Source organism: Aquarana catesbeiana, linkage group LG13, assembly GCF_042186555.1.
Source record: "Aquarana catesbeiana isolate 2022-GZ linkage group LG13, ASM4218655v1, whole genome shotgun sequence".
NCBI lineage: Eukaryota > Metazoa > Chordata > Amphibia > Anura > Ranidae > Aquarana > Aquarana catesbeiana.
In genome coordinates this window covers 65,885,506-65,909,518 of record NC_133336.1, presented here as the reverse complement: position 1 = coordinate 65,909,518, position 24,013 = coordinate 65,885,506, and the positions used below count along the sequence as shown (strand labels likewise).

Here is a 24,013-nt window from a genome sequence, read left to right as displayed (position 1 = left end):
CACTTGCCACGTCGCCTGCCACATGTTGCGGATTGTCACTTGCCACGTCGCCTGTCACCAGATGCAGATTGTCACTTGCCACGTTGCAGATTGTCACTTGCCACGTCGCCTGCCACATGTTGCGGATTGTCACTTGCCACGTCGCCTGTCACTTGCCACCTGCTAAGGTGGTCTCTTGTGTCCCAGAGACAGGCAGCAGAGAGATAATGTAATCTCTCTGCTGCCGCAGCTGCCTGCATGGAGGGGGGGAAGTTGAACTGCAGGGATGCAGGGCGGGCGCCGGGCGGTGAGAGATGATGTCATCTCTCTGCTCCCCCGCCCGCCGGCTCCCTGATTGGCCAGCAGGCAGCAGCCCGCCCACAAACACATTGAGCGGCGGCTCTCTCTCGCCTATGGAGCCGCCCGGCGGCTCCCTCACTTACGGAGCCGCCCAGCGGCTCCCTCAGTCACCGAGCCGCCCAGCGGCTCCCTCAGTCACCGAGCCGCCCAGCGGCTCCCTCAGTCACCGAGCCGCCCAGCGGCTCCCTCAGTCACGGAGCCGCCCAGCGGCTCTCTCAGTCACGAAGCCGCCCGGCTCCTCTTTCACTCACGGAGCCGCCCGGCGGCTCTCTCACACACCCTGCTCTCACAGTCACCTGCATTTCTCGGAGGGGGCAATTGCCCCGTTACCCCCCCTGGATCCGCCCCTGGTATTTGTACATTGAAATCATGTCCCCTCTCAAGCATCTAATCTCCAGAAAGAATAAGTTCAATGCTCATAATCTTTCCTCATAACTAAGGTCCTCCAGTCCCTTTATTAGCTTTGTTGCCCTTCTCTGGACTCTCTCCAGCTCCAGCACATCCCTCCTGAGGACTGGTGCCCAGAACTGGATGGCATACTCCAGGTGCAGCCGGACCAGAGTCTTGTATAGTGGAAGAATTATCATTTTATCTCTGGAGTTAATCCCCTTTCTAATGCATGCCAATATTCTGTTGGCTTTTCTTGCAGCAGCCTGGCATTGTGTGCCATTGCTGAGCCTGTCATCTACTAGGACACCCAGGTCCTTTTCCATCCTAGATTCCCCCAGGGGTTCTCCCCCTAATGAGTAGGCTGCATTCATATTTTTGCCACCCATATGCATTATTTTACATTTTTCTACATTAAACCTCATTTGCCATGTAGTTGCCCACCCCATTAACTTGTTCAGATCTTCTTGCAAGGTTTCCACATCCTGCTGAGAAATTATTGCCCTGCTTAGCTTAGTATTGTCCACAAATACCGAGATTGAGCTGTTTATCCCTTCCTCCAGATCGTTTATTAATAAATTAAATAGGATTGGTCCCAGGACAGAACCCTGGGGGACTCCACTTTCCACACCAGACCATTCAGAGTACTCCCCATTTATCACCACCCTCTGAACTCGCCCCTGTAGCCAGTTTTCAATCCTACGGTCCATGCCTACAGACCTTAGTTTGTACAGTAAACATTTATGGGGAACTGTATTGAATGCCTTTGCAAAATCCAGATACACCATTTCCACTGGCCTGCTTTTATCTAGATGGCAGCTCACCTCTTCATTAGAAGGTTAATAGATTGGTTTGGCAAGAACGATTTTTCATGAATCCATGCTGATTACTGCTAATGATACCATTTTCATTACTAAAATCTTCTATATAGTTCATTATTATCCCCTCCAAGAGCTTGCAAACTATTGAATTTAGACTAACTGGTCTGTAATTCCCAGGGATATATCTTGGTCCTTTTTTTAAATATTGGTGCTACATTGGCTTTTCACCAGTCAGCTGGTACCATTCAAGTTAGTAGACTGTTCGTAAAAATTAGGAACAATGGTCTGACAAGTACTGGTCCCAGTGACCTTATTAATGTTAAGTTTTTAAAGTCTATTCCTAATTCTTTCCTCTGTTAGCCATGAGGGTGCTTCCTGTGACGTGTCATGAGGATAAACTTTGCAGTTTTAGTTTTAGAAGCCCCCCCGTTTCCCTCGTGAAGACTGAGGAGAAGAATAAATTCAATACCTTTGCCATCTCTCCATCCTTTGTAACCAGATTCCCTTCATCATTCTTTTTGGGGCCAATAAGATCCGATCTCTCTTTTACTCTTTTACTATTTATATGCTTAAAGAATTTCTTGGGATTTTTTTTACTCTCCTCCACATGTGCCGTTTCGTGTTCTATCTTAGTCGCCCTGATTGCACCCTTACATTTCTTATTGCATAATTTGTAAACTTGGAATGCTGATGATGACCCCTCAGCCTAATTTTTTTGAAGGCCTTCTCCTTTGCTTTTATATGCATTTTTACGTTGGAGTTTTCCTTACCCAGGACTTTTATTAGCTCTTTTAAATTTATTTCCTATTGGGATGCACTGGTTAATGTTCTTCGTTCCTAAGATTTTATCCCATTTATTATCTTCTAGCAAGGAGCGTAGTTTATGGAAGTTGACTCTCTTGAAACTCAGTGTCTTTGTATTCCCCTTATGTTTCCTGTTTGTGTGATTTATACTGAAACTAATTGACCTGTGATTGCTGTTTCCTAAATTGCCCTGTATTTCCACATCTGTGATCAAGTCTGTATTGTTTCTTTATTTCTTGTTGGTGCATCTATCATCTGACCCATCAAATTGTCCTGCAAGACATTTAGAAAAAGGCGAACCTTAGATGAATGCGCGGTTCCTTCCGCCAAGTCTGTCTGGATAATTAAAATCCCCCATTATAATGACACTTCCCATCCTTACCGCCATTCCAGACTGTGATAGGAGGTCCACCTCACCCTCCTCCCTCTGGTTGGGGGCCTATAGCATACTCCCAGTATTACTTTCCCCTTGGTTTCCTCCCTTTGTATCTCTACCCATAAGGATTCTAGCTCCTCCCTTGCTCCATTAGTGATGCTGTCCCTCACATTCACTTGTACATTGTTTTTGATATACAGGAATACCCCTCCCCCTTTTTTACCCTCTCTATCTTTACGATATAGGGAATACCCTTGAATGGTTGCCAGCCAATCATGAGAGCTGTTGAACCAAGTCTCTGAAAATTGTTTAAACAATAAAGTTTAAATTAAAAAATAAATAAATAATATATATATATATATATATATATATATATATATATATATATATATATATATAAAATATGAATAGCATTATCTTTTACAGGGCTGGACAGTTGCCAGGCATCTGACATCAACCAATGTGCATAGTTTAAGTACTTTCCACCCGGCCACTGCACATAAACGGTCGGGTGGGCGCTTCCTCCTTCTGAGTGGATGTTCCTGAACGTCCCTCAAAAGGAGCGCAATCCCGATGCGCTCGTGTCACCCGGACACTGTGCATCTCGGATCGGCAGGAGGGCTCTGTGATTGGCCCTCCTGATCACATGATGGCTGTGTCCAATCACAGCCATCATGTGATGTAAATAGAGAGCTGGTTGCTAGGCGATCAGCTTTCCTTCTCCTCACACGGAGCTTGTCAGTGAGAAGGAGAGCAGATCTCTGCAGCCGGCCGGTGATCAGTGAGTATGACATGTTTTTTACAGCTTTTTTCACACTGATCACCGGCTATTGTCTCCACACAGTGTCCCCCACACAGTAAAAACACCTGTCCCACATATGTCCCAGTAAAATCATCTGTCCGTGATCATCTGCGCACATCTGTACATGATCATCTGCGCACATCTGTCCGTGATCACACAAACCAATTATACATTTATCAGGATTTTTTTTTTACCAAAGACATGTAGCAGAATACATTTTGGCCTAAATTTATGACACAATTTAATTTTATTGGATTTCTTTTAAAACAGAAAGTGGAAAATATAGGGGTTTTTTTTTCAAAATGTTTGCTCTTTTTTCGCTTATATCGCAAAAAATAAAAAACCAAGTGGTGAGTAAATACCATCAAAAGAAAGCTCTATTTGTGTGAACAAAATGATACAAATTTTTTTTGGGTACAGTGTAGCATGACCGCGCAATTCTCATTCCAAGTGTGAGAGCAATGAAAGCTGAAAATTGGCCTGGGAAGGAAGGGGGTGAAAGTGCCCGGTATTGAGGTAGTTAAAGTTTCTTTAAAAATAATATAACCTCTGCTTTAAGTCTTTCCTGTGACCATGAATATTTTACTTGTAAATACCTGTCTACAGAAGATAACGGAATATGCAAGTGGAACTGAGAATTAGACTTGCTGACACCCTGTTGTTTGATGAAAGAGTTTGACTTTCATAATTATGTTGTTTTCCAAGTGGTTTATTTGTGTTTCCATGGAGTGTTGCCACAGCACATGGAGAAAGTATGACAATCAGGCAGGAAGTGGCACTCTTGTGTTCCCAGACATGTTCTCAATGCTAGGAATAGCAGCCACCAAGATTTTATTACATCAAGCTCTCCTGTCACATAAGAGTTATTCCTTGTTTCTCCCCTGCCATATGATAAAAAGAAATAAAACTATTTGTTGTACAGTGAGGAGCTACTTACATCATATACATAATTAAATGCCCTATTCAGTTCCCTCAAGAAAAAAAATCAAAAGGAATTTGTTGCAGTGTGGGTGCTTAATAACTTTTCTCCCAAGGCAATTTTTTCATTTTTCGCACACATGTTTTTGCTAGAAATTACTTTAAACCCCAAAAACATATCTGCTGAAAGCAGAGACCCTGTAAAATAAAATGGCGGCGATAATTATGTAACTGTTGATCAAAAGCATTCTTTCAGGAAAAAATACAGTAAAAAATGTTAGTGCACACAACCACAATATAATACCAAGTTTTTTAGTAAAATATAAAAGATGGGTTTGCATACCTTAAATGGCAACCAAACAGGTCAATCCTTAACCACTTGCCACCCAGGCTAATGCTGACATTTCTTTCCTACATGTAAAAAATCATATTTTTTTGCTAGAAAATTACATAGAACCCCAAAACATTATATATGTTTTTTTTAGCAAAGACTCTAGAGAATACAATGGCGGTTGTTGCAACTTTTTATCTCGCACGTTAATTGCGCAGCAATTTTTCGAAAGCGTATTTTTTTTTAAAAAAACGTTTTGTGCTTTAAAAAAAAAAAATGTAAAGTTAGCCCAATTTTTTGCATAATGTGAAAGAAGACGTTACGCCGAGTAAATACATACCTAACATGTCACGCTTCAAAATTGCACACACACAGGGAATGACGCAAAACTTCGGTACTTAAAAATCCCCATAGGCGACACTCATTTTTTACTGGTTACATGTTTTGAGTTAGAGGAGGTCTAGGGCTAGAAGTATTGCTCTCGTGCTAACGTTCGCGGCAATACCTCACATGTGTGGTTTGAACACCATTTTCATATGTGGGCGGGACTTATGTATGCGTTCTCTTCTGCGTGCGCTTTAAAGTTTTTTATTTTTTTTTATTGGTAATTTTACTTTTTTTTTGGTTTGACACTTTTTTAAAAATATTTTTTTTTGGTCACTTTTATTCCTATTACAAGGCATGTAAACATGCCTTGTAATAGGAATATGGCATGATCGGTCCTCTTAACAGTGAGATATGGGGTCAATAAGACCCCACATCTCACCTCTTGGCGGGGAAGCCTGAAATAAAAAAAAATTAAAAAAAAAACAATCTCGGTTTCCCAGCTGAGGCGGCGCCGCTTGTTTGAAAGCAGAGGTGGGTGTGATGTCATAACATCGCGCCCTACCTCCGAACCATCATAGAGTCTCCGGCGACCATCTGGTCCGCCGGAAATCTCTATGGTAAACATCCGGGACTGGCGGATCCTGCCTCTAACTCACCGATGGTAGCAGGGAGTCGGTAGAAGCACCGGAGTGTGGCGGGAGGGGCGTGGCGTGGCCTCTCGCAGCCCGTAAGAAAGATTAAGCGGTGGAACAGCCGCTATGATCATTCCTATGATGTAGGGAATTGCCGGCTGAAAAAGCCGATATCTGAATGTTGCCTGTAGCTGCAGGCATCATTCAGATTTACCCGCACAAGGACGTTATATGACGGCCGGTGGGCGGGAAGTGGTTAAAGTGGTTCTAAAGTAAAAAAAAGGCTGTTTCTTTGCTTTAAGGTTAAAACTCCCCACTACTTTTATACCCTCTAGTACCCCTGTTTGCTCCTCCAGCAGCTACTTAAAAGGTGATGTAGTCAGGTAAAGGGAGGGGCGGAGGAGCTGGGCCAGCACAGAGGGAAATTAGACACTCCTGGAAGAGGAGAGGGCTATGATACAAGGAGGGAGGGGGCTGTGCTAGGGAATTGACTTTCTTGATGTAATCCATCTTGGAGTAATCAAAAATAGAATTTTCAGAGAAGCATTGCAAGTGAATAAAAAATAGTTTAAAGTATATTAGTTTTGGATAGGGTGGAGAGGGATTAGAACACCTGTCAGGTTTTTATTTTTGTCACGCACTGTTGCAGGTAGAAGGCCCTTCGGGCCTAGTTTTGGATAGGGTGGAGAGGGATTAGAACACCTGTCAGGTTTTTATTTTTGTCACGCACTGTTGCAGGTAGAAGGCCCTTCGGGTCTGGTATGGATTTTGAGAGGAACCCCACGCCAAAATGTAAAAAACAAATGGCGTGGGGTCCCCCCAAGATCCATACCAGGCCCTTATCCAAGCATGCAGCCTGGCGGGTCAGGAAAGGTAGGGGATGAGCGAGCGCCCCTACCTCCTGAACCATACCCGGCCACATGCCCTCAACATGGGAGGGTCCTCTGGTGCAGGGGGGCTTTGCCCCCCCAAAGCACCTTGTCCCTATGTTGATGGGGACAGGGGCCTCTTCCCCACAACCCTGGCCAGTGGTTGTGGGGGTCTGCAGGCGGGGGGCTTATTTGGAATGTGGAAGCCCCCAGATTCCGTGCCCCTGTGTGAATAAGTAGGGGTAGTACCTCTACCCATTCCCCCAAAAAGTGAGTAAAAACACTACACAAGTTTTTGACAATTCCTTTATTTAAATTTTTTTTAAATGTCTGCCAGTGTAGATTCATCGTAAATCATGATGCCTACCAGAACCCCCAAAAAAGCCCCCCTGCCCCCACATTGAGGGCACGTGGCCTGTTATGATTCAGGAGGAGGGCGCTCCAAAAAGGCAACAGCTGAAAAAGGCACAGATGTGAACGCGTACTATAAGAAACCATGTTAAATGGACTGTAGTGCGTTTCTGCAACCTGCAAAATGCACTAAAAAATGCATAGGTGTGAACCTAGGGTTACACAGTTTCCATCAGTACAGGGGTGTCTATTAGATCATTTCCATTCTGTTCCTGTCCGATGATTACCGTATTTATCGGCGTATAACACGCACCGGCGTATAACACGCACCCCAATTTAGGAGGGAATTTTAAGGAAAAAAAAACTTTTAGGAGGAAGTTGAAGGGAAAAAAACTTACATTTAAATGCCCATCATTGCAGCCTTCTCAGTGCAGCCTTGCCCCAGTGCAGCCATGTCAGTGCAGCCTTGTCAGTGTAGCCTTCCCCAGTGCAGCCTTGTCAGTGCAGCCTTCCCCAGTGCAGCCTTGTCAGTGCAGCCTTGTCAGTGCAGCCATGTCAGTGCAGCCATGTCAGTGCAGCCATGTCAGTGCAGCCTTGTCAGTGCAGCCATGTCAGTGCAGCCATGTCAGTGCAGCCTTGTCAGTGCAGCCTTGTCAGTGCAGCCATGTCAGTGCAGCCTTCCCCAGTGCAGCCTTGCCCAGTGCAGCCTTGCCCAGTGCAGCCTTCGACCCCCTGTCTTCAAAATCGCCGACCGCGATTTGAAAATGGTGCCGCCGGCGCCGAAATACACAGAGCCGGTCCTTGGCTCTTTCCGGCGGCTCTCGTTCACTTTCGGCTCCACTCGTAGTCCCGAGCGGAGCTATCCGAACCTAGCCGAGTAGGTTCGGATAGCTCCGCTCGGGACTACGAGTGGAGCCGAAAGTGAACGAGAGCCGCCGGAAAGAGCCGAGGACGGGCTCTGTGTATTTCGGCGCCGGCGGCGCCATTTTCAAATCGCGGTCGGCGATTTTGAAGTTGTGCAGCTCGGGATCGGCGTATAACACGCACCTGCGACTTTCCCCTGATTTTAAGGGGAAAAAAGTGCGTGTTATATCGATAAATACGGCTATAAAATGGATTACCCATTACTCTCATTGTCAGACAAATAGAAAGGGTGACACCAACTCTATGCAAATAAAAATAAAAATATTGGCTTTAAATATATTTTTAAATGATCTTTTGCAGCATTGAGATACAATTTATGTTGCAAAAGATGATGTATGTTGAATTCTAACATTTATGCTTTCTTTTTTTGTCTTTTTTTTTTTTTTTTTTACAGGTGTGGTTACTCCAGGATCACACTTTCTTTGTCGTTTCCAAGATCGATTAATATGGCTTCTGATTCTTGAAAGGGGTTATACTTACTGCTGTGTAAATGTAAAGGTAAATATTGGATTTAGGTCTGGACTTTGACTTGGCCATTCTAAAGCTTCGTACACACAATCAGAATTTTGGACGACCGCTCCTCCGTTTTTTGTTGCATGCTAGTCTCATGTCGAAAGTGAAGAGGTTACTCACCATATGAAAATTCTCGTACGACAGAATTAAACTTTAGAAGTGACATAATGTGTTGAATAGTTTTGTATGTATTCTTTCGTTTCTGAGCATGCATAGTCTTGCTCTTAAAATTTTTTTTGGACGAAAACCGTACTGATTAAATGAAAATCAGATGTTGAGTTCACGTGCGACAAAAATTTTATAGTCAGCACATCCAGCTTTTTTGTCGGATGAAAAACCGGAATTGGCTGTCGAAAGCACCATACTAACGATCCGAAAATCCACAGGTCGTTCGTTGGATTAAATTTTACTTCCGATTTTTGTATCGTGTGTACGGGCCTTAACACATGAATATACTTTGATTTAAACCATTCCATTGTAGCTCTGCCTGTATGTTTAGGGTCGTTGTCCTGCCTGCCCCAGTCTCAAGTCTTTTGCAGACTCTAACAGGTTTTCTTCTAAGATTGCCCTGTATTTGGCCCTATCCATCTTTTCATCAACTCTGACCAGCTACCCTGTCCCTGCTGAAGAATAGCATCTCCACAACATGATGCTGCCACCGCCATGTTTCACGGTGGGGATGATGTGTTCAGGGTGATGTGCAGTGTTAGTATTCCACCACACATAGCATTTTACTTTTAGGCCAAAAAATGTAATTTTGGTATCCTCTGACCAGAGCCCCTTCTTCCACATGTTTGTTGTGTTCCCACATGGCTTCTTGCAAATGGGACTTCTTATGGCTTTCTTTCAACAATGGCTTTCTTCTTGCCACTCTTCTATAAAGGCCAGATTTGTGAAATGCACAACTAATAGTTGTCCTGTGGACAGATTCTCCCACGTGAGCTGTGGATCTCTGCAGCTCCTCCAGAGTTACCATGGGCCTGTTGGCTGCTTATCTGATTAGTTTAGGTGGACGGCCATGTCTTGGTAGGTTTGCAGTTGTGCCATACTCTTTCCATTTTTGGATGATGAATTGAACAGTGCTCCGCGAGATATTCAAAGCTTGGGATATTTTTTTATAACCTAATCCTGATTTAAACTTCACCAGAACTTTATCCCTGACCTGTCTGGTGTGTTCCTTGGCCTTCATGGTGCTGTTTGTTCACTAAGATTCTCTAACAAACCTCTGAGGGCTTCACAGAAGATCTGTATTTATACTGAAATTAAATTACACACAGGTGGGCTCTGTTTACTAATTATGTGACTTCTGAAGGCAATTGGCTCCACTAGATTTTAGTTAGGGGTATCAGAGTAAAGGGGGCTGAATACAAATGCACGCCACACTTTTCACATATTTATTTGTAAAAAAAAATTGAAAACCATTTACCATTTCCTTACACTTCAGAATTATGTGCCACTTTGTGTTGGTCTATCACATAAAATCCCGGTAAAATACATTTACATTTTTGGTTGTAACATGACAAAATGTGTAAAATTTCTAAGGGTATAAATACTTTTTCAAGGCACTGTATGTAGTGGGGGATTGTACACTGACCACCAATGTGAGTGGGAATTTACACTGACCACCAATGTGAGGGGGGATTTGCACTAATCTCCATGTAACGGGGGGTTTTACGCCACCCAATAATATAAAGAGGGATTTCTACACTGACACTAATGTAATAGGAGCATTTACACCAACCACCAGTGCAAGGAGGAGCTACAATAACCTCCATGTAAGGTGACACTTCTACATTGATCACCAATGTTAGGGGGGAAGTTTACACTAACCTCCAGTGTAAGGGCAATTCTGCACTTACCACCATTGTAAAGTGAAATGTACACTGACAACCAATGTAATGGGGGGGGGGGGGGGTTTACATCAACAACCAATAAAGGGGGATTTCTACACTGGCCACCAATGTAAGGGGGATTTACACTCACCGTCAATTTAGAGGGAGCTTCTACATGGACCACCAATGTAGGGGGGGATTCAAAACTGGCCACAAATGTAAGTTTGGATTTTTGTTACCGATTACCAATATAAAGAGGAGTCCCTACACTGGCCACCAATGTAATGGGTATTTACACTGACCACTGTAATAGGAGCATTCACAGTAACCACCAATGTAAGGAGGGATATACACTGACCACCAATGTAAGGGGGACCTTCACACTGGCCACTAGTGTGAATAAAAGGATTGTACACCAAGCCCCAATGTAATGAGGCGATTTACACTGACCACTAATGTAACAGACATTTAGTCTGCGTTCATATTTGTGTGTGTCGGGAATGCATGCGCCATTTCCTGACACCACAGAAATGTGCTGCCCTTTAGCAGATATACAGCAATGCCATTAATTGTTAGTGACACCCTCACGCATCGGCTGCGATGTGCGTATTCACATGTACCAAAATTCACGGTGCTGTGGCACCATGTTATTTTAAAAAATGGTTCCACCTCTAATTTGCTGCTTACCTTTACATAACAGGCTGATGTTAGGCTTAATGACCACAGTTGCAGGCAGGACTTTCAAGCATGCCCCTTTACCTCCCCAGTTGGCAGTATTCAGCAGAAGTGATGGTGGATATGACCTCAGGGGGGCATGATATACATATGAATGCCGCCTCTATTTACATATCAATGCAGCAGTCCGCAGCTATTTACATATTAATACCACCACTATTTACATACAGGTTATTTACATGTAAGCACAGGGTCTGTAGGTGAGTCATCTGTACACTGCAATAGGGCAGAGTTGGGCAGCATTACTAACAGAACGTCACACTTAGATCTCAGCACACAGCATGGGACTAAAACTTCAAGGGAATTTAAACTGGAATAGTTGGCAAGTATGAGGAAGCTGCTTTGGGCCCCACAACAATGGTGGGGCCCACGGCAGCTGTCCCTTTTGCCCTGCCCTAAAGATGACCCTGCCTTTAGCGCCTGAGGCAGGTGCACTGCGGCAACCAGCCTGCTGCTTTACAGATATCTCCATAGACGTTTTGCAAGCGCTGCCCCAAACTTAAAGACGTAAAAATAGACCCAGCTGAATGAGCCTCTGTCAGTTCTGGAGGCTCTTACCTGGCCGCACTGTAAGTTTTCTGGATGACCTTGACACTCCAAGATGACAAGGTTCCTCCTCCAAACTTGCCTGATTAAAACACAAACAACCTTCCAGAGGATTTTAACTAGGGAGCGACTTGAAGTTAGGCATTTTAGACACTTAGTACACCCAGCTTGTGTAGGTTTGGTACTGCCTCTGCTAGAAAGGATGAAACTGCCACTTTGTTTGTAAGATGAAAACAAAAGCCACCTTGGGAACAAAGGTGCTTGAGGGGCATAGGCCCCAACTTGTCCGGAAGGAATAAGATGTAGGACTCAAGTGCTTGCAGATCCCTCTGCCCCTTGAAGTTATTTGAAGTTATCGAGGGACACTGCTTCTCAAGTGATGTCCCACTGTGAACTGCTTTCTGATGATGCAAACTGTGCAGAGGACTGGCCTGGACATGCCATAACAAAGATGGCTGCCACACAAGGCCCTCTGCACAATGCATGCGTGGACGCTATAGCCGTCCCTGAGACCGGAAATGGCCGCAAAAGCTGGACTGGATCATGTTCACACCAGTCACAGAAAAAGCCACAGGTGAAAGGAAAAAACTGCAGACAAAAGGGAGAAAAAAAACAAATCGCTCCCACAAAGGGAAAATGTCGAAGTCTAATAAAGTTAGAGGCATGGGAGGAAAAACAAAAGGGGATAGCACAAACCTGTGAGAGAAAAGAAAATGCAGCACCAACTCTATCACCAGGATTCAGCTCAGGTGTGCAGAGAAACACATGCAGCATGGACTCCAGCAACCAAACACCAGCTCAGGTGCATCACATGAAGTTCTGATGTCTCTAGTTAGAGAACTCCTCAACCCCAAAAGACCACCAGAAGGGGCTCCCCACCTTGGTGCATTTAGCAAACCAAGATGTGGGACTGTGCCTGGGAGAGGCTGAACCCAGACGGACTCTGACTCAGTCGGCAGTTAGGGACTTATCGCAACATCACGGTCTTGCGGGTGATCTTGAGGACAAAAAGGAGAATGGAGCTATATCACATGTATGTTGCCATGTGGGCGCCAGGAAAGGAAATAAGGGAAAGTCTAAATAAGGCATCAAATACTAGTGAAAACACAATGAAAGTCTTAACCCTTCCCCAACCAGTTTATTAAAATGATTTTGATCAGCATTACACTTAATTAAACAATGTTATACGGCAGCATGTACAGAGTTCTAAAGCATCTGTTTATTAATAAATTTAAGTATTAATAACATTAAATTGCTAAAGGATTATACTTTTCTTTGAAATGGTCTAACATATTCCCACATGCTTGCAAAGGGCAGAGCAGCGACCTCATTGGTGTAGAAATGACCTCATTGGTGTGCTGCCCCTACATCACTGCTTAGTTGCAAGCTTGGGTGGATGTTTCACCTGGCTATATTGCATAAATGTAGTGTAGTGTGCATGCAGGTTCAGGACCTGGTTACAGTGTGTAGGAAAAGGTACCTGGATCTTTAGAGGGTTAGAACAAAATTACAAATCATTTGACAGGAAAAATAACTTACACACTTGCAGTTCAACTTTAGCTGTCTGCCTTTAAATCAGAAGAGTCTATCTACTTAATTTATATTTGATCACATCGTTATTTAATTAATTGCCTCCACATGTAAAAGACTTTTCATAGTGCTTCTAGGTAGGATAGTAAGATTTTGTCACATGACAAGATCCCTATAATATCCTTATTTAAGAACTAAAGAAGGCGTTAAGAGAGCACACAAGCTTTTTTTCAGAATTAGGGCCATGTAGAAACTAGATATTGGCAGCCATATGAATTTAGTGTGTATGACAGCCAGTTTTAGATAATCAATCCCATGGTGGGTTTAGAGGCACTCATCCCCTAGGCTCTGGGTTGCATAAAAAACTTTATATACAACGTTTTAAAATTTTACTGTAAAGTCAGAATATTTTTTTTATCTTAATTCATTCTATGCATTAAGATAAAAAGCCTTCTGTGTGCAGCAGCCCCCTCAGCCCCCCCTAATACTTACCTGACCCCCATCTCTATCCAGCAATGTCCATGAGTGTCTCAGTCATCTGGGACTCTCCCTCCTGATTGGCTGAGACACAGCAGCGCGGCGCCATTGGATCCCGCTGCTGTGAATTAAAGTCGGTTAGCCAATCAGGAGAGAGAGAAGGCTGGGCCGAACCGCAGCTCCATGTCTGAATGGACACAGGGAGCTGCAGCTCAGCTTGGATGCCCCCCATAGCAAGCTGCTTGCTGTGGGGGCACTTAACAAGAGGGAGGAGCCAGGAGCACAGAAGAGGGACCCAAGAAGAGGTGGATCTGGGCTGCTCTCTGCAAATCCACTACAACCGAGCAGGTAAGTATAACAGGTATGTTATTTTTATAGAAAAAAAAAACAAGACTTTACAATTACTTTAATCTCTAGCTTATGCTATTGATTTGATGGTGTACTGGTAATGTGATTTTGATATTCTTTATCTGCCCTAGGGATTAGAGCTGCAGGAGACCTCTTGTCATACAGCCGAAGCTCGGAGAGTAGATGAAGTTTTTGAAATGGCCTTTGAGCAGGCAGAAAATACTAGTCGGTTTGCCTTCAACAACCATTTTGGGAACGTCTTAACGCCATGCACTGTTGTTCCAGTCAGAGTGTACTCTGATGCCCGGAATGTTTTGTCTGGTATAATCGATTCACACGAGAACTTGAAACAATTCAAAGACGATTTCATTAAAGTGCTTTTGTGGGTGCTTATTCAGACTTGCTACAAAAAGTCAAAAGTCCAAGAAGGGAGATACACAGAACAAAGCAAAGAGAAAGAGCTGAGCCTGTCAGGGAAACACCAAGAATTGGTTGGTCCACACCACATAGAACACAAAGAATCATCAAAGGATCTGGAAAGTTTTCATGAAGAACTTGGTGATGAGTGGTCTGATGATGACATCTTCGAAATTCTTCCACATCCAAAGACTTCTGGCATTAAACCAGCCATAGCTGTAGCCAGTGGTGGGTTTTCCATCCCCGGGAGCGTCCAGACACATATCGATGCTCATGTGGAGCAAGATGTAGCAGTAGATAAACTGTACTCTGTAGTAGGATTTGGTCTTCCTGCAACTGACCGAGGAAACACAACTCACGTTGAACATTTCAAAATGGTGGAATTCAATTCCTCCTACTCAAAGTTTCTCAGTATACCTCAAGACTGGATATTTGTCTCCTTGTTAAATTTGAAAATGAGGGAGATGAAACAGATGTTTCCAACTGAGTGGTATGAGTTTGTATTGACTCAGTTAGACTTTCACCATTTAAGTGAGAAGCCCTCTGCTCTTCTCGAGGAGGGTATCAGGGACAGTTCACTAAGAGACTTGTATATTCAAGGGTTGACATCTATTTATTATGCCTTTTTTGGCATGGAAAATTCATCTCCTAGTTCTGCCTGGTTGTTTCGAGCATATTTAGGAGGGATCCCATGGTCTATTTCTTTGGATTGGTTAACTGGAAATCCAGAACTATTTCAGCTTGCACTCAAAGCATTCAGGTAAAGTTCAATTTTTTTTTTTTTTTTTTAATCAGAGCGGTACATTTAAAAAATTTGAGAAAGGAAAACTAAGTTTTTCAAGGTCAACATATCGTGATCTTATGGATTATGTAAGGGACCAATGTGTACTCCCACCATCAACTATATATCAAGCAAGGAACCAAATGTGATCTTTCACTAAAAAGCACTCAGCACTATGGCAGGCCATAGATTATGCAATTATCTTTCCCATAACCATGAGTTACAAAAAAAAAAAAAAAAGTTCTCGATTTCCCCATAAACCGAGTCAGTGTTGATGAGGAAATCCCTCCCACGGAGCTATTGTGTTCTTCTGGCGAGGGGGGGGGGGGAGAGAGCAGTCTCTGCTGGGAGAGCACAATGAATACTGCTAACAGCTATAGCCGTTAATCTCATGCTTAAAATCTGACATGCCGGTTGTGCCCAAGTCAGTCGATAGATCTACTTGGGGTACAATCAGCCTGCCCATAGATGGATCAAATGTCATCCTGTCCCAGCTTAAGGGCTGCACAGCATTGTGCTTGCAAATGTGCATTGTGCTTCCCTTACTTTGATACTCTCAAAGTAGTGAAGTACCTCTGACGAGTGGAAAAAGTGCCAAGAAAAAGAAAGCCTGGTCATGTGATATGTCAAAATCAAACACTTGTTAAGCCTCGGCGTGTATTTGAACTTTTATAAAATTTGTACATCTGTTAATTTATCTTGCAGGTATACTTTTAAGCTCATGGTTGATAAGGCAAGTTTGGGACCAGTGGAAGATTTCAAGGAGCTTATTAATTACCTTGAAGAGTATGACAATGATTGGTACATTGGTTTGGTTTCAGATTCTGAGTGGCAGCAGGCTGTTTTACAAGAGAAACCATATCTCTTCTCTCTGGGCCATGACCCAAACATGGTAAGTTCCTAAAAGAACCAAGCAAAACTTGAAACAAAAATGGGCACATGAATTAGCACTACTTTCATTTTAACTGCCATGTCTCTTGTCAAAAAACCTGTAATGTTTGTTCTTAAGATGTATCTAAAGCCAAAGTTTTACTTTTTAGTTTTGGATAGTAAGGTATCAGTGGCTTCAGACCTTTGTCAGGTTTTTATTGCTGTCTGTGTCCTTGCTGAAGAGATTTACCTTCTCACTTTGTCATGCTGACCAGTGCCACTGGGACTGAGAGTGAGGGATATTCTAAAATTGTGAGCTGTTACCATAACAAGAATGGAGGAGAATTTTTGAAGTTCCACACTGACAGCTGAATGTAAAAAAACGACATTTCCGGCAACATAAAATTGTGAAAAAAACGGCGTGGGGTCTCCTCTTCCTGAACCATGCCACATGCCCTCAACCTGGGGTGGTGCTTTGGGGCAGGGGGGGCTCTACCCCGCCCCAAAGCACCTTGTTCCCATGTCGATGGGGACAAGGGCCTCTTCCCCACAACCCAGGCCAGTGGTTGGGTCTGCGGACAGGGGTCTTATCGGAATCTTGAAGTCCCCTTTAACAAGGGGTCCCTCAGATCCTGCCCCCCCCCCGTGTGAATGAGTACCCCTACTCATTCACCAAAAAAGTGTCAAAAAGAAATAAAAACACAGCTAGTTTTTGACAACTCCTATTTAAAAAAAACAAAATGTCCCTTGGTGGGTTGTGGGGAAGTGGCCCTTGTCCCCATCAACATGGGGACAAGGTGCTTTGGGGTAAGGGGGCAGAGCTCGCCCCCCCCCCCCTTTTTTTTTTTTGGCCTGCCAGGCTTCATGGTTGGACAGGGTTCTGGTGTGGATTTGCCACGCCATTTTTCTTTTTCTTTTTTATTTAGTGTGGGGTTCTTCTACCCAAAAGGGCCTGGTATGGATTTGGGGGGAGTCTGGCAGCAGCATTCATGATTGACTGAAGAGAGGATAGCCTGCATAGAGGTAGGCCTATGAGGAGGAAGTTGCAGTAGTCAAGGCGAGAGATAACAAGGGAGTGAATGAGTTGTTACAGGGGGTGAAGTCTGCAAGATTTGGACAGTGATTGGATTTGGGGCTGAAAGGACAGGTCAGAGTCCAGAATTTCACTTAGCTTCCTGGCATGAGGGGAAGGACTGATGGAGAAGTCAGGGAAGGGAGCACGGTTAGAGGGAATATTATATGCTCCGTTTTAGATTTTTCTTTCCTTCAACCGCGGGTTTTCACCTTTTTTTTTTTTTGTGTGTAAACTGTGTTGCTCCTTTCCCGCATGCACTTCACTTGCTTAAGCAAATGACGTGCACAGTGCTCGCTGTGCCTCCTGGGCTATGAACATCACATATCCCAGGAGGCCTTAATTTTTTATTCAGAAAGGAGGAGGGGGTCGGGCCCAGTGGCGCATTAGTGGGAGACCTGCCGACTGAACCCGGAGGAGCCAGCGGGCCTCTCTATGATGTCACAAACAACATGGTGTGTGGAACTGATTGGTGGCTGATGGCAAGAGGATATCAGCGAGACAATGCTGGATCCATTGGGTGGAAGAGTATCTGAACTGTGCAGAAACCATCACCGGTTTAAGCAGGGGTAAAAAGAAAAAAATGGGGGAGGAGTCTACTTTAACCACTTTTTTGCGATACGGCACTGCGTCGCTTTAATTGACAACTGCGTGGTCATGTGACGTGGTACCCAAACAAAATCTAAGTCCTTTTTTTCCCACAAATAAATCTTTTTTTTGGTGGTAATTGATCACCTCTGCAGTTTTTATTTTTTGCGGTATATACAAAATAAGAGCGACAATTTTGAAAAAAACACAATTTTTTTACTTTTTGCTATAATAAAAATCCCAATTTATTTATTTTTTTTAAACCAAATTTTTTCTCAGTTTAGGCCGATATGTAATCTTCTACATATTTTTTGGTAAAAAAATCGCAATAAGCATATATTGTTTGGTTTGCGCAAAAGTTCTAGCACCTACAAAATAGATTATTGATTTAAGACATTTTTATTATTATTTTTTTTTTTACTAGCAATGGCGACGATCTGCGATTTTTATCCGGACTGCGAGATTGCCGCAGACAGATCGGACACTTTTTTGAAACCATTGACATTTATACAGCGATCAGTGCTATAAATAGCCACTGATTACTGTATAAATGTCACTGGCGGGGAAGGGGTTAACACTAGGGGGAGATCAAGGGGGTAGATGTGTTCCCTCACTGTGTTTTCTAACTGGGGGGATGGCACTGACTGGGGGAGGAGACCAATCGGTGTTCCTATATACTAGGTACACACAATCTGTCTCCTCGCCCCTGACAGGACGTGGATTTGTGTGTTTACACACACAGATCCATATTCCTGCTCTGTCACGAGCGATCGTGGATGCACGGTGGACATTGCAGCCACTCGGCACACGCATTGGCTCCTCAGTGCACCTCCTATACCCCTTAAAGCTGCCGCCATACAGCTACGGTGATTTGCGCAGGGGAGTTATCCTGCCGCCATCAGACGACAGCAGACGGTCGGCATGTGGTTAAGCATTGAACGCTGACTCGAACAGAAGTGCTTGTTGCACTTAAGAGTTTTCCGGCATGTTAGAATATTTTTTCTATCTGAATGTAGTCTTTCATCACTTGTGTCTTGTGGATGTATGTTAACAAAACCCTTTCATTGGTATATTAAAAGTCCACAAGGTAGCAAATAAGTGAAGTTCATTGTTAGAGCTTGCATACACATTAATCATCAAGAGAAGGCATTGCTTAAATGTATTTTTTGCAATTATTATTTTTTTTATACAGGATTTATATAGCGCCAACAGTTTGCACAGAGCTTTACAACATGAGGGCAGACGGTAAAATTACAATATATTTCACTACGGGTGGAATCAGAGGGCCCTGCTCGTTAGAGCTTTTAATCTAAAATAATTTACAGACCATGAAAACTGACTACTGATTAGGATCCTGGCCCAGAGGTCGCACACCTCTGTTCTAAACCATATAATATTAATCTAAATGTGTAATTCCTGTAGCCTAAAAGACCTGTAATGAGCTGAACTTTGCTTTATGATTTAGTTACTTATTTTCTGAATGTGTCAGCTGCTTGTGCTTACAAGGGATCAGAAGCAGCTGTTCCGACAGTGTGACATCTCCTAGGCTTATCTAGTGTAATAACCATAACAAGTAAAGTCTTGTAAAAATCTAAATGTAGTAAAAGGTTGAAACCACTGTTGTGCAATATGGGTGAAAAGCCAGGAACTCCAGGGCAGCCAAGATTCTCAAGTTTTTTTCAGCTTTTCTCATCTGAGACACAGTTGTTACTTACACAAATTATAATATGCCCTGTAAAGTCTCCAGTGGTCACCAAGACAGTTAGGCCTCGCGGATGTTTAGGAGCAGTTGGGAATTTTTTTCAGCTGCCCCTGAACTCTCCTCTGTTATCCTATCAGCATGTACAACAGGGTCAGTTATAGTAGTTTTTAGGCAGTTTAGTTCAGAAGCTATTTTTGGAACGCAAAAAAAATGGGTTCAGACGGATGTACAGAGGCATTTGAAAAGCAAAATGCCTGTAACAGCTTGTAAACGTTGCTTAACGTGGTAACTCGTATTTAGCAGCGTTTTGTTTACAGACGTTTTTCATTTTAACAAAAAAAAAAATTTTTTTTTTTTTTACAAACGCTTCTAGACGCAAACGCGGCTAAACGCATCATTTAAGCGCGGCTTTAGAGAGCATGAATTTCCCCAGCGAAGACATGTATGGCAATAAAAAATCTGGCAAGGATTTTAACCCCCTCAACACACCAAATCCAAAATTGAAAAAAAAAAGGTTTTAGATATACTTTAGGAGCTCAATTTATAACTGAGCGCAGATACCACTCACCGCTGGACACTGCAGAGTTTCCTAAACACTGTGTCTGCATTTTACCTACCATTCATAAAATGCAGTCTGCAGTATGGTGTCCACAGTCTACAGTGTGCTACAGAGAGTTCTCTTTATAACATTGTAAAGAGCACTCCGTGATAAGAGGGTTCAATGACTTTAAGGCCTCATGCACACTGGCTGTTGTGCTAACTCTTCTAGACCTCTTTCCTCCTGGCAGCAGCGTTTATGCAGAAAAAAACGTTTGACGCCTTAAACTCGTGTAACGTGTTTAAGTGCTTCAGGCGCTTGGCTGTTTATTCATTTCATTGGTCACAATAATAATGACTCCGCTTCTTCTTGATGCACTGGCTGTGTTTTTTTTTGTGCCTCTGAATTCCTCTAAACGCCTATGTGTGCATGAACACATAGGCTAACACAAAGTGGCGTTTAGAGGCAGGGAAAAAAATGCCAAATGCTCCTAGGAGCAGCAGAAAAGACATCCAATGTGCATGAGGCCTAACATGTCTCTGTAACTGGCCTCCCCTCCTCCTCCTCTTTTTTTGTACCTTTCCTTGAGTGGAATGCTGCTTGTTTTGGGACTTTACAAAAAGAAAGGGCGAAAGGACGCTAAGAAAAAGTTGGTACTAAGTGTGACCCCAAATGGTAATATAGTAAAAATATACTTTTTTCAGGACTTCAGATTTTGAAACAAGCACAACAATAATGCAATTTACACCTTCACCCAACACTAAAAAATGACAGCGTTGTCAATTCTAAAAACAACACCAGAATCCGGCCTCAACAATGACTGGATCATAAATTGGCTTATAGGTCCATTATACACTTTATTACTAAAAGCATATTCTTGAAGATCCCAAAGAGCGATCACTATCACTCCAACACCTCATGCTGTTTGTTCCATTTCCCTGATGTATGCATTTTTGTACATACAGATATGCTCTAAATTGACCTTGGAGGCATGAATGGTGTTTATAGTGTTATGGTGACCATAATGTTCATGTTTATAAACCAGTCATTGTTGAGTCCGGACTCTGGTTATATTTTTAGAATTGACAACATTGTCATTTGTAGTGTTGGGTGAAGGTGTAGAATGCATTATTGTGTTTGTTTTTTTTTTTTTATTTAATATTTTTAAGTCCTGAATAAAATATATTTTTATTATATTTATATTTATATTGGGGTTGCACTTAGTACCTACTCTTTCTTGGGGTCATTTCCCCCTTTCTTTTTGTATAGTGTATGTTGGGTACGCTGACCCACACCAGATATGGTGTAACAATGGAATTATAAATTTCCCCCTCTTCACTATGGTGTCATCTTGGCTTGATCATACCTAATTTAGCTTTGATTGCTTTGGGACTTCACTGTCATTTATAGCCAGTATAGACACCTGAATTTGACTTGATTTCAGCCTCTTGTAAAGGAAGGACATTATATGGCTCCAATCCAATGTGCTGAAATTAAAGGAACATGCTTACAGGAGGAGAGAGCAAAGAGATGGCCTTCATGGATCAGTCAATTTTTCACTCCTTTACTGTCCAGTCACTGGCTGGAGGCAGGTAGGGGGACCTAGCTGCGTCCCCTAAAAGTCAGGTTACCAGGCTGTCTGGCGGGACTGTGTAAATATGCAAATACTTTGGCAGGTAGGACAACTCCCACATACACTATATTACCAAAAGTATTGGGACGCCTACCTTTACGCCCACATGAACTTTAATAGCATCCTAATCCGTGGGGTTCAATATTGAGTTGACCCACCCTTTGCAGCTATAACAGTGTGAATAGAAACTGGCTCATCCATTACTTTATGGAACTTGCTTTGTGCACTGGTGCAAATCATTTGGTGTGGGGTTGTTTATCATACATCACAGGACACAGAGCCAGTTATTATATTAATAACTACTTGGGTTATACGCCACCTATAGGTGAATGGACACTGATAGATCAATCGGAACAATCAAACAGGAAGTCCTCCCCTATATAACCACACCTACACAGGAAGCACATCCGCTTTTTCGCCAGGGTCTTAAGGTGGTGGTCACTGATGTGATACATGTGCTCTTGGAGCATACTTGGAGGTCTGGACAGTTCTATTATGAATAATGGACTTCAATCTGATCCATTTGAAAAAGCTATCAGCCAAAATGAATGGTACCCGAGCCTCGTTGTAAGGAGTGAAGATTCCTCAACGTTTTGCCTGTAATGCAGCCTTATGGCGCTGGACCCTGCGTAATGGAGCCCTGTACAGTGTTTGTTCTGACCGAGGTGCTTTCCTGCAGGGTGCTATACAGGTCCAAGGGAGTGGTCCTCACATCAAGGGGGACCCAGTCTCTGAAAGTTTTTTATGACAAAGCTTGCCGTGATGGGTGAAGATTGGACTCCTGTTATGTTCAGAGTCCTGCAGCAGGAATGGCCTCAGCGTATTACAAATAGCAGAGTAGGTCCTTCTCTGTTGGCAGTTTCTATGATGGTGTCTCCCTCAAGCATATTGTTTTGGAACATCCAAAGTAGTTATTATTATAATAACCGGCTCTGTGTCCTGTGATGTACGATAAAGAAAATAGGATTTTTTCTACAGCTTACCTGTAAAATCCTTTTCTTGGAGTACATCACAGGACACAGAGTTCCCTCCCCTCTTTTGGGAATTTATTGCTTGCTACAAAACTGATGTGCTTCTTGTGTAGGAGGGGTTATATATGGGAGGATTTCCTGTTTGATTGTTCTGATTGATCTACCAGTGTCCATTCACCTATAGGTGGCGTATAACCCAAGTAGTTATTATTATTATTATAATAATCGGCTCTGTGTCCTGTGATGTACTCCAAGAAAAGGATTTTACAGGTAAGCTGTAGAAAAAAATCCTATTTTTTAGGGGTTGGGCCCCTTAGTTCCAGTGAAGGGAACACTTAAGGTGTCAGCATACCAAGACATTTTGGACAATTTCATGCTCTCAACTTTGTGGGAACAGTTTGGGGATGGCCCATTCCTGTTCCAACATGACTGCACACCAGTGCACAAAGCAAGGTCCATAAAAACATAGATGAGCGAGTTTGGGGTGGGGGAACTTGACTGGCCTGCACAGAGTCCTGACCTCAACCCAATAGAACACCTTTGGGATGAATTAGAGTGGAGACTGTGAGCCAGGCCTCCTCGACCACATCAGTGCCTGACCTCACAAACGCGCTTCTGGAAGAATGGTCAAACATTCCCATAGACACTCCTAAACCTTGTGGGCAGCCTTCCCAGAAGAGTTGAAGCTGTTATAGCTGCATAGGGTGGGCCAACCAGTGTTTTTTTTGTTTTCTTTTTGGGGGGGGCGGGCAAAGTCCCAATACTTTTGGTAATATAGTTTATGTATTTAAATTGTGTATTTAGTTTGCCCTAGGTTTAGCAACACTAGTCTGCTATATGCCCACTTCTAGCAGTTGATATAAAACTACTAGCTTCATTTAGCTACCAAAATGACAGTTGCTGGATCTCTATCTGAAAGATTTCTTTGCTTTTGTTTTGTTACATATAAATGTGGTGGGTAGCAGATGCATTAACCAATATTTTCATTCCATCCAGGGGGTGTACACTGGCAGAGTACTCACCCTTCAGGAGCAGCTGGTTCAGATCGGGAAACTTAATGCAGAAGCTGTTCGAGGTCAATGGGCAAACCTTTCCTGGGAACTTCTGTATGCCACAAACGATGACGAGGAGCGCTATAGCATACAGGCTCACCCAGTGCTACTACGGAACCTAACGGTGCAAGCAGCGGACCCGCCTCTTGGATATCCAATCTATTCCTCTGTACCTCTCCACGTGCCTTTGTATTAATCCCTCTACTGTGTTTCTGCATGTTCAGTGGAAAACACTAATTTATGACCCAGTACACAAGAATAGATACTGCTGTTGGACGTTTGTTGTTCAGACATGTCACACTTTATTGAACTGCACGCTCAGTTGGTTACAGTGATGTTACCCTTCACATTACCTCTAAGTCACTGTACTCATTCAGTTTTATAAATTCCAGTAGCAGATTGACGAGTGGCATAAAATAGGTCATGGCTTCCTGTGTAAATATGTGTACACTTAAAAACAATGTTTGACCAAATCTGTATAATGTAAAATAATTATTTTATAAACTGTTCATTTTGATTGTAGTAAA

At 43.1% G+C, this 24,013-nt stretch overlaps 1 protein-coding gene across 1 annotated transcript in view; it reads left to right on the top strand.

Moving 5' to 3' along the window:
* Positions 1 to 24,013, top strand: part of PCNX4 (pecanex 4) — a gene marked incomplete in the record, with an annotated part of 107,484 nt that extends 83,471 nt beyond the window's left edge. Inside the window, 4 exon segments of the mRNA XM_073609723.1 lie at positions 8,276 to 8,379; positions 13,994 to 15,039; positions 15,766 to 15,952; positions 23,431 to 24,013. Of these exon segments, the coding sequence (XP_073465824.1) occupies positions 8,276 to 8,379; positions 13,994 to 15,039; positions 15,766 to 15,952; positions 23,431 to 23,682 (1,589 nt within the window).